General features: G+C 40.3%; 2 protein-coding genes across 4 annotated transcripts; one reads left to right on the top strand and one right to left on the bottom strand.

Moving 5' to 3' along the window:
- On the bottom strand, positions 1–2,546 carry naa10 (N-alpha-acetyltransferase 10, NatA catalytic subuni). 2 transcript variants are annotated; one of them, XM_055049344.1, is made up of 8 exons: positions 2,375–2,546; positions 2,144–2,242; positions 1,998–2,056; positions 1,637–1,682; positions 1,452–1,567; positions 1,278–1,322; positions 870–954; positions 1–737 (listed from the first exon to the last, which is right to left on the bottom strand). In XM_055049344.1, the coding sequence occupies exons 1-8, from the start codon at positions 2,393–2,395 to the stop codon at positions 555–557; spliced, it is 654 nt and encodes a 217-aa protein (XP_054905319.1). In that variant the 5' UTR covers positions 2,396–2,546; the 3' UTR covers positions 1–554. The 2 variants fall into 2 exon arrangements, with proteins under 2 accessions (XP_054905319.1, XP_054905320.1); XM_055049345.1 differs by having other exon boundaries at positions 622–737; positions 856–954.
- A 1,405-nt stretch (positions 2,547–3,951) lies between these two features.
- zgc:158263 (ceramide kinase family protein) lies at positions 3,952–10,730 on the top strand. 2 transcript variants are annotated; one of them, XM_055049663.1, is made up of 13 exons: positions 3,952–4,287; positions 5,616–5,711; positions 5,847–5,984; positions 6,065–6,193; positions 6,292–6,355; positions 6,437–6,582; positions 6,666–6,740; positions 6,820–6,972; positions 7,147–7,252; positions 9,094–9,197; positions 9,599–9,795; positions 9,880–10,190; positions 10,337–10,730. In XM_055049663.1, exons 1-13 carry the CDS (start codon positions 4,164–4,166, stop codon positions 10,449–10,451), a joined length of 1,758 nt encoding a protein of 585 aa, XP_054905638.1. In that variant the 5' UTR covers positions 3,952–4,163; the 3' UTR covers positions 10,452–10,730. The 2 variants fall into 2 exon arrangements, with proteins under 2 accessions (XP_054905638.1, XP_054905639.1); XM_055049664.1 differs by lacking the exon at positions 5,616–5,711.
- The last annotated feature ends 27 nt before the right edge of the window (positions 10,731–10,757 follow it).

The following is a 10,757-nucleotide window of genomic DNA, read 5'->3' as shown; positions in this document are numbered from 1 at the left end:
GACATTTGCAGAGAGCTCAAATTTATTCTTGGTACCACAAAAGGGAACTTATAAGGGACTTTGAAATGGCTTGTTTTCTATAATGATTTCACCACTGGACACCGCTCTGCTTTTACACAGTCAAGTTCATTCTGATCGATGATCTGATGAAAAAAGGAGCACTGCACCCACTGAACATTTTTTTGTGTGTTAAACTGTGTATTTGTAGAATAAAAAAAGCTATTTCTCTTCTTTCAATAATAGGGAAAATGCCAGATAATGAAGAAAATTACTGTAAAATGTACTCAAGTTATGTTCCAACAGATCAAGATACCAGCAGTGACTGTGAATTACAGATATTTTTGACTTTTCAGAAATCATCGATCAAGTAAAAATGTTTCGAGCAATAAGTTTAGTTTTATTTGGATAACACATTGACTCAACTCTGTTCATCACAGCAGAGAAAAAAAATAGAGATGCAGCTTTGATAGTCAGATAGCCAGCCTTCAAAGTCAGAAACAGCTGCAAATTGTGATGAAAATGGATGCTTTAAAAAAATGTCAAGAACTGCGTCGTCATTGTGAGTCAGAAGAAGAATCTTTAACGTCTGTGCTTTCCGTTGCCTCGCTGACTTCACTCAACTCTTTGCTCTCTCCTCCACTGTCTCTCTCGCTTTCTCTCTCTTGTTCGCCGGAGCCTGATGGGCTCTGGCCAGATGTTGCTTCTTGACTCGACACGCGCACGCCGGGCTTCCTCAGCTGCACGAAGATGACACAGAAAGAAGCAAAATTTACACACACCAAAAAAATAAATAAAAATTATCTCAATTAAGAGCAAATAAAGGAATGTCAAAGAAGTAAAAAGGAGGACATTTACAGATTCTAATTCACCTCATCGGCCATGTGAGCCAGGTCTCTTTTCATGGCGTAGGCGTCTTCTCCGTCTGCATAATATTTTGGTTCGACTTCACTGATCCTGAAGAGAGACGACATAAAACTTCAGCTTATATAAAGTCAAATTCAATAAATTATATTCTTGAAGGACTTATTTATTGCAGTAACATAATTCAGCAAGTCAAACAAATACATAGTAATTACACAGTGATGTTTTAAAGCCTTTCTTCCTGATAATTATGATTTTCTTTTTGTATACGTCTGGTGAAAACATTTAAGGTTATAGTATTGTTTTAGCCCAATAAAAACATGAAGACAAAAATGTGTGCTTAGTAAAAACTAATAATCACTTAAAAATGTTATTTTCTAAGGCTTAATATCTCACATGACACAAAAAAGGCTTACTGAAACTTGAGGGTGTTGGAGTACAGGTGTAGAGCTGCTCGGTTGCTGCAGTGGGGAAAAAAAACAAAAAAAATCATCAGTAATGTTAACAGTCTGGAAAAACAAAAATACCTTAGATACACCTGACCATAAGAAAACCAGTTTCACTGTGGCCCTGTAGATGCGGAAAGTTACCTTTTGCGAACGTGAAGCGAGACATATTTAGCGTTAAAGTTTTCTATCATGGCCCGGCTCGCCTGGTCCATCAACTTCTGGGCCAGACCGAGACGTCTGTGGGATCGCTTCACTGCCTGCAGGACGCAAACACAGATTTCTCAGTGAGGTCCAAAATAAAACGAAGTGTCTTTACTCGGACTCACCAATGACGTAATATGACCATGAGGTACATCATCAGGGTCCTCTTCCCTACAAAAAACAAAAGAAGTTAGTTTTGATGAGTGAACTTTACAGCCAAATTCAGTTTGAGTCAGGATTTGCACAACACCAATATTTATAATTTGCATCATTTTTTTTTATCATACTAGATGAGGGTAGTTATTAAAGCAACCTGCACTCTCCTAGCACTTCAACTGTGCCACTGTAATTTAAGTTATAATCATCACAAATATCAAAATAAACCCTTGGAAATCGGTGCTTCATTTTACGAGAGGATTTTCTGAAATTTACATTTTCATGTTCTAATTTACTGAGATGCATCCATAGTTGTGGTCAGATACTCACATTTTTGCCAGCACATATCCAACAATTTTACCATTTTCGTCCTCTGCTATGTAGGACAGCTGAATGAAAGGAAGACAGAGAGTGAAACAATTAAATTCTGTCTTTTAGGACAAAGTAGCAGAGGCGAAATGAGACAGAAGCAGCACCTGAGGCCAGGATAATCCGTGATAGAAGTAGTATTTCATCTGGTAGTTTTCTGGGAGACACAACAGGTTACAGTGCTGCATGTTCATAAGGTCCTCCGGCTGAAACAGATAAAAAAAAAGTCCATTACAAACGGGGGGGAAAAAACGGCCGAAATTTGCAGGAGCAGCAGTTAGCTTAGCTTTTACAGGTAGTCAAACAGCGTGGCTGACATGGGATTCCTGTGTGCTTACCCTTGCGTTTCGTATATTCATTTTGTTGTTTGAATTTTAGTGAAACTTCCGGGAAAAAAGGTTTTAACTAACACTATTTCCACTAACCGTTTAATGACAAACTACACGAGAGAATTTAAAAGACCCGGCGCTCTTGCTAACTGAACCAAACAGCTAGCATGAAATGAAGGAGGAAAGACGTAAACACTTCCGGTGTCACGACTTCACAATAAAAGCCTTCGACGCACTTTCATTTTATTGTGACAAATACAAACAATTAATGGCGAGGTAACTTTGTAGATTTCCATGATTACCTCTCGAATTTGTCTAAAAGTAAAGATAAAAATATTTAAAACGAGAGTCTATGAAAGAATATATAACATTGGTATTCTTTCCCATCATACATTAACTACAAATATGTTGTTCCAACTGAACACAGACAGCAGAATAAGAATAAATAAAATGGATTAGGATGCAGCATCATAGTTTTCCCCTGATCAGCAGTTTGAAATGTCAGATCTTAAAACTTTCTGTTTTTACTCTTTTCTTTATACATCCAAACTAATAATATTAAACACCTATAGTCGAAAAGCAGAGCAATGTGAAGTGTGTACTCCTATGAATAAGACACACACACACACACACACACACCCACACACACACACACACACACACACACACACACACACACGCACACACACACACACACACACACACACACACACACACACACACACACACACACAAACATTTTCTCATGGGAATGGGATGTTTTAAACCACATGATTCCAAACTTTTCAACTTCTAACTTCTTCCACTGCTATTTGTCTGCAAATAACAGTGTTATTTCCACTGTTATTTGTCTGCAAATAACAGTGGAAGAGACTTGTGACCCTGACCATATGCAACAAGTCAAAAGGTTGGCATCATTTTCAACAAGCAGCATCCAATTCTCAATAGTTGTTTCAATCATTTGAAAGATCTTTGGTTTGAATGTTATGGTTCTCACCGTTTTTGTTATTTCTTTAAACTGAACAGGAGCACAACAGAACAACCCATCAGTTTGCGATCCTATCAAAGTTGGAAGCTCATGTTCTATACAATAGCTAAAAAGCAGACAGGAAAACACAGCCCACTTCACTTCAGGCATTTCAAATGAGAAAATCTAACTAATAAGTTGTGAAGAACCCCCTAAATATGTATTTGGAAAACATATGAAAACTAAATTTGAACATAACTGAAACATTCAAGAAACAAGACAATAACAGATGACCATAAATATATATGGTCATATATATATGACCACATATTTATATCATCCTTACAAGGGTAAAATTACGCAGAAGTGTGTGACATCAGATGCACATCATGAGAACATGTTCACTCTGCATTTTGAAGCAGATGTGCTGACTGTCGAAATGAGCCCAAATGATGCTACTCTCCGTTATTGCGGTCGTGTAATTAGGAATTGCACTTTTCTCAGCATGCTCAGGTCTGATAAACAGGTGAATAAAAATGTCCCAAACGCTCGCGCCCTCAGGTAAACTCCTGTCCAATCAGCGGCTTTATGCAAATGACAGCTGCAGGTGCCACGACGGACGGGGAGCAACGAGGCAACGCTGGCGCGTTGGCGACAGCATTTCATCCAGATGAAGATGACTCTGTGACACCAGGCAACAAAAGAAGGCGGACTATTTTTCGCTTATCGACCGATTCCAGATTGTTGGCTGTCGTTTCCTCAAAAAGTGGGGGATGAACGTTATGGACGGAGTTGTTTGCGGACATTCCGGGTGAATGAAAACCCCTGCAGATGGAGGCCGACCTGAGACTGGAGTCGAGTTTGTGGGTCGGGAATAAGAGACACCTGGCGGTCCTGACCGGCTGGCATCTCAAATGGACCGAGGCGGACAAGAAGGACCGCGATAAGAAGACAGGTGAGTGAGGCTGTGGCTCAGAACCAGAACTTTATACGTGCGTACAGATCACATAATAAACATCTCCTGTCTCAAATCCTTCTTACTTATAATACTTCATTATTGGCGTTGCAGACACTTCAAGGTTTTACACTGACACGTTTTTAAGGTGCAGAGAGGGAGTGCTTTAAGTCCTTTCCAAAAAAACGTGAAGAACAAGTTGAGCAGCACCAACATGTCACAAAACAAGTTTACTGGAAACAGACTGGAAAACACAAACACACGCACATACATTTCCTGACACGTGACCTGATAAAGGCTGATAAAGGCCGTATAGGCCTACACAACAAAATATCCGCAGTTATTGAATATCTCTCATTGTTATAATAATAATGATAAAAATAACAAATTTCAGAAAAGAGGGGTGGAAAAAAAGAAATATAAGGTGGTTTCTCCCTGAACACACCCCAATCCGGGTCAAAAACAAGAAACAAAAAAATGTGCAGAAATCCAGTCCCTATACACAGTAATGCTGCACGTAGTACTTACTTCCATCCACCCATCCACACACATTACAAAAAAGAAAGAGGATGACAATAAAAACAAGAAATATATAAATGAAGAATAAAAAAGTGCTAGTTTAAACAAGGAGTGTCAATAGCAGGTGTTGGGCTGAGGGACTATTTCCCTAATAAAAATAAAATAAACATTGGAAAACTGTTTTTTGCACTTTCTCTTGTTACGGTTGCGATTTGCTTGGTGACCTGAAACAACTGAAAGGGACAAAAAGGCAAAAGCAGAAGAAATCTGGAAGGGAGAAATCCTTTCTTCTATAAGCTTTTACTGAAAAAAATGAAAAGATAAAGTGCTGTAACCTAAAAATATATATATATTATTTAACACAATACAAAGTTATGATCATTCACAGAAGTCAAAAATCAGTTTACCTCTTGACTTATTATTAACAAGTAGAGTGAACAACCCTGACCTAATCTGTTGTGTTTTTGCTAGTCAGGCGACTTGTACTGCATGCCTTTTAAACAAACAAAGGCTCAATTCTAATCATGTTTCTCTGGGATACACCAGGGAGGCACTCAGAGCAACAAAACCCCCATGAAAATGAAGTGGCTTGACAGAATCAGCTTTCATTACAATCACACTATAGTTTTTCCAGTATCCATTTTGTTACAATGTAGTAACATCCAGGATGTATCATTGCTGTGGGAATTAAATACCTAAATGGAAAACACCCATTTTGGTATTTAATACTCTTCATTACTTTGACAAGTATTAACTCAATGAGTTTGAGATCAGTTTGGGATTTTCGTCACACCCGTTCTGTCACACAGTTTCAGTTCCCGTGGCCGAGGTGGTTGGAGTGGAGGAGGGCCGGGTGGAAGTTCTGCCTCACAAGTCTGTGGAGGACACAGACAGAGACTTCACAGGTATATATATATACAGCCACAACTGAATAATGATAACGTGCTATACTGTTACCGGAGCTGTTGTTTCAGCCTATTATCATAGTAGCGGTTGCATAATCCTGCAGATAAAACATTTCTTTACTTATCTGTGTACAGTTTTTTATGTAAAGCGTAGCAACAGCAGGACTTCCTCTGGGCTGCTGTGGAGACTGGGCCGGACCCAGTTCACCTGTCCCAGTCGGGTCCTCAGAGACCAGTGGACGAAACACCTACGGACAGCCCTAAAAACACACAGTGAGGGGAGATGTTACGTTTAAAATATTGCTGAATCCCAAGCCTGTAGCCACTTGTGACGTCCTAAACGTGTGTTTCAGGTCCCCTCCGTCCACAAAGGCTGCTGGTGTTCATCAACCCATTTGGAGGAAAGAAAAAAGGAAGGCAGATCTACCACTCACTGGTTGCCCCTGTGTTTGAGCTGGCTGGCATCAGCTCCCATGTAATAGGTAAACACTGTTATTGTAAAGTTCATACCCCTTTAACTGTTTCCCATTGTGTCACTTTGCAGTCACAAGGCTCAATTCTAATATATATGTACATATAGTGACTGAACGAGCCAACCAGGCCAGAGATCACCTCCTGAAGAAAGACTTGACGGGTTTTGATGGGTGAGTGCCATCAGTGTTTTGATGTGTGGTAGGACATCGTTACAAAGGCTTCACAGAAACTCTTGTGTTTGCTTTTGACAGTGTGGTGTGTGTGGGCGGCGATGGCATGTTCAGCGAAATACTTCACGGTGTGATTGGGAGAATGCAGCAAGAGGCAGGCCTTTGTGAGAACGATCCCGCGGTCACTCTGCAGCCCTGTCCACTCCACATTGGGATCATCCCTGCAGGTAACTGTTGGAATGTGTTCATTAGGTCAGTGTGCATTACGGATGTGAATCCAAAAAGCTCATTCCTGGTTGACTTATTGTAGGCTCCACAGACTGCGTGTGCTACACCACAGTGGGAGTGATCGACCCCGTTACCTCGTCTTTGCACATTGTCATTGGTGAGGAAAGGTTCGCGTAAAAAGAAATTCCTGCTCTGTCAAATTTGAGCCCAGTTTAAATAATTCTGCCATCTTTCAGGAGATTCTCAGCCTCTGGACGTGTGTTCAGTTCATCACGGTCCCGGTCAGGTGCGGTACTCCGTGTCGCTAGTGAGCTATGGCTTTTATGGCGACGTGCTAGCCGAGAGCGAAAAACACCGCTGGATGGGACCCTTCAGATACGACTACTCAGGTCAAACAGAGATCCTCAGGTCTTAATTAAAAGACTCTGTTCTTCATCTCCTCAGTGAGGCTGATTGCTGCAACCTGGCCACAACTTCCCTCATGGAGCATTTTATGCAATATAACCCCTATGTTCTCTTTTTCATATTTTTCTTGTGCTATGCACTTCTTCTCTTTTATTTAGGTGCAGTGGTGTTTCTGAGCAACAGGAGCTACAGGGGGATAGTACAGTATCTGCCAGCTGACCCACTGATGTCCAGCCCCAGAGATAAGACTCGCTGTTTGACCGGGTAAAACACCAACTTCAGTTAGACAATTATATGAATAATTACATTCAACATTTTAGTAGTGAAGGAAGGAAAGGAAGTTACAGTGGCTTAACACTTTAAAATATTCAAGTAATTCAGGGCAGTAGTTGTGTTACTTTAATTCTTCTACTGTTTAAAGAAATAAGTTTTCAACTAACCACCGTCAAAACATGCAAATCAATGCTTACAAATACATTATGATTTCTATTTTTTTTAAATTAGAAAATTATCCAAAAGGAGCCATTTGAAAGTGCAGGGATAATGATGCCTCGTTGAAATCATGATGCATTCACGAAGTTGTTCAAATTTCAAGCTGTGGGATGTGAAATGTTTGAAATTTCATTCAATCATTTCAAAACTTCTGTGACAACCATCCTGTTTAATTCAAGTGGAAAACAAATGTGTTAATTAGAGGAAGCAATCTAAGGAAAAGATGCAATAACCTGATTGCATATGTATAGATACACCCTGAAGCTTTTGACTTACTTTCAGTAGTCGATCTTTTTGAGGTAACACCTGTTGTAGAAAGTGGGATCAACTATAAGTAAAGTTGCAGTTATTCTGAGTTTGGATTTCTTTTTTCGCAATGGTTATTTGCATCCTTTTGCCTAATATAGAGTTTGCAAAGAGGCTGCGAATTTATTATTCGGGGGACAGGAGGCAAAATGCATGATGAAGGTGGGAAGCAATATGTGGGCAAAAGTCACAAAAAGTGAACATTTCACCAAAACTGATGGAAAGAATAGACTAAAACTGGCCAGGATGGCCTAAAGCAACACTGAAAGAGCTACAAGAAATTCAAACAAATTTTGGTTTTATTGTTAATGTGACAACAATCTCCTGCACGTTCCATATGTTTGGTCTGAGGAGTTTCCAAAGGAAACAGTTATGACAAAATTTTTCCTGAATGTTATTGGCGAATGTGAAACCTGAGGCATGTGAGCCAAATGATAAGCTCAGCATTAATGACACATCACAAAACAAAAATCCCATCCAAAGTGAAACACGGTGGTGGTGGCATCATTGTGTGGGGTTGCGCTTGTGCAGGTGGATGAAGTTATGAGTGGTTATTAGTAACAGTCTGTTGACCCAGAGCTTCAGTTGTCTGTTTGAGACTCACGATAAAGTCTTGATTTTACTCAACTGTATTGCAGCGTGCATACAAATCAACAAAAATAATAATGGCATAAAAGAAAAATGTAAGTTTTTTAAAAAGTTATTGCAGCTTTTTTTTAATGTGATTTTTTTCTTATTATTTCTAACAACTGCTTGTTTTTAGCAAGTTTGTAATGGTACAGAATTACTCCACATTCTATTTGGAAAATATATTTATCATGATCTAATTTTTTACTTTACAAAAACCTAGCATTTTAACTGGGGTGTATTTACTTTTGAGCGCCACTGTGCCTTTCCTTCTGCCTATGTGTGCGTCCTTATCTAAGATATCTGAGAATGTGGATGGTGATGATTTGTTGTAACACTAAACCACTTTAATTAGAAGATTAGAAAGCATGCATGTGGTCTGTGGATGAAAAAAAAAAGAAATCGCCCCGAGTCTCAGCTTGGGACATTGTAACTGCTACCACCTGTACCTGGGACTCAGATGTTGGGTGCATCTTAAGGAGGGCGGGAACCATGACAGTAGGAACTTGATCTAGATGAAATGTGAGACTCGGCCACATGTTGGGCTCGGAGTATCCACTTCAACCTTTGTCTGAGCAAGCGGCCTCTGGCTGCCAACAAATTTTTTAGGACGGCTTTTATGAGCATGCAACAGACTTTAGGAGCTCTTTAAAACTCTCACTGTGGTTATGTGTTCTTAGGTGTGGTGTTTGTGCCAAAAGCACCGAGAGACTTTGCACAAACTCTTCAGATTCCGCCTCCCTGTACAGCTCCAACTCTGGTCCCTTCAGCAATGACTCGGAAGGTAAAAAAAAAGACAACAACATTGTTTTACACCATGTGGTGACAGTCAAGTTTACTGAAAACTTTCTGACTCCTGTCACTATTTAAGTAATCTCTGTTGTAGAAATATATTTAATAGTATGGCAGTATTTAACAAATTAAAATGTGTTTTAGTGAGGCTCATTTTTCAAAACAACCTCAGAATTTTCATCAAGCCCACATTTCTTGATTTTATTCTTAAGTGTTGTGTTTTTTTCTGTTTTGTTTTTTTGCTGCACTGTAAGTTCTTGAACCAGCTGTGATTTTGTTTTTACACTTTGACTGAAACAGTCCATCGGTACTTTTTAAAGTGTTCTGTACAGATCACCATGTAAGGATTTTGCTTGAAACTATAGTATCTTGTCTTTTTGTTTGTCTCTGTAGATGAGTGGGTCAGTGTGGACGGAAGGTTCAAGTCTGTGTCTCTCGTATGTATGTCCAGCTCGTGTGCCAAAAGTCCTCTGGGTCTCTCTCCCTCAGCCCACCTGGCTGATGGGACAGGAGATCTCATGCTGGTGTGGGACACAAACCCCTTAGGATTCCTTACTTACCTCTACAGGCACACAAACACTCAAGACCAGGTATTGCATTTGCCCTATATCGAAATGAATCTCAGCAGACATTTCAAAAGTGTCCCAACCCATTGTTTCCACTTGTTCTGCTAGTTTGATCTGCCGTTTGTGGAGGTCCATCGTGTGAAGGCGGTGCGCTTCACTCTGGCAGGAGAAGGCGAGGAAGCCGAGGACAGTGAAGGTCTGCATGGTGCGATGGATGGAGGAGATGGAGCATATGTCGAAAATGGAAGCATAGCTGGATCCCAGCAGCACCTGGCAGCAGGAGCTAATGGACAAATGATGACATGTGAGGAGAAAACTACGAGCCCCTTCACGTGCGGCCTTTGCTGCAGTAAAGCTCCTGCTGTGTCAGTCTGGAACTGCGATGGAGAAATTCTGCCTTTCCCTGAGATCTGCTGCAGGTAAGTAAGTCATCGTGGTGTGTTTTTGTCCCGCCTGTCAGGTTTATGATTTGCTCTCTCCAACACACATCAGAAAGAAAAGGCCTGTGAAGCTGTTTCTTGTTACAAGTAACTAACTTTGCCTTTTGTTTTGCTGCCGCTCTCAGGATTCATGGCCAGTTGGTGCGTCTGTACGCCAGGGGCATCGAGGACGGGACTTTCTCAAAAGACTGCGCCGAGGGGAGGGACGAGTGCAACAGAACATGCATACCACCAAGATGAAATCTGATAAGCGATTAAAAACAGTTTGTTTAAAGTTTTTTTTAGAATTGATAACACTGCAGGAAGTTCTGCAGACGTTCATTGCCAAAGAGTTTCTCAAGCTTCAGGCACTTCATACTTTGTTACTGTAATATTTGGAAAATAAATATTTATTCCTAAAGCTCTGTACATCTATGTTGATTTGTCGTCTTCCCTCTATGTACAAATAGAGCAAAGACGGAAATGACTGTTACTACACACATGATGTTTGTTGCTTTTGATCCGTTTTTGTCTGTTTCAGAGAATTAAGACGGATGTTAATGGAGG

The sequence above is a fragment of the Poeciliopsis prolifica genome, unplaced genomic scaffold (assembly GCF_027474105.1).
Source record: "Poeciliopsis prolifica strain line A6 unplaced genomic scaffold, Auburn_PproV2 SCAFFOLD029, whole genome shotgun sequence".
In the NCBI taxonomy this organism is placed as follows: Eukaryota; Metazoa; Chordata; class Actinopteri; order Cyprinodontiformes; family Poeciliidae; genus Poeciliopsis; species Poeciliopsis prolifica.
Note: the sequence above shows the minus strand (reverse complement) of the source record. Positions and strands in the feature narration are given on the sequence as shown.

Bases quoted from the DNA above. Each gene is read 5' to 3' on its own strand.
- zgc:158263 (XM_055049663.1), top strand. From the start codon at position 4,164: ATGGAGGCCGACCTGAGACTGGAGTCGAGTTTGTGGGTCGGGAATAAG. The intron at 6,973-7,146 runs GTCAAACAGAGA...TCTTTTATTTAG, and splicing joins CTTCAGATACGACTACTCAG to GTGCAGTGGTGTTTCTGAGC. The intron at 9,198-9,598 runs GTAAAAAAAAAG...TTGTCTCTGTAG, and splicing joins CTTCAGCAATGACTCGGAAG to ATGAGTGGGTCAGTGTGGAC.
- naa10 (XM_055049344.1), bottom strand. From the start codon at position 2,395: ATGAATATACGAAACGCAAGG. The intron at 1,323-1,451 runs GTAACTTTCCGC...TCCCCACTGCAG, and splicing joins TCGCTTCACGTTCGCAAAAG to CAACCGAGCAGCTCTACACC. The intron at 738-869 runs GTGAATTAGAAT...ATCTTCGTGCAG, and splicing joins TGGCTCACATGGCCGATGAG to CTGAGGAAGCCCGGCGTGCG.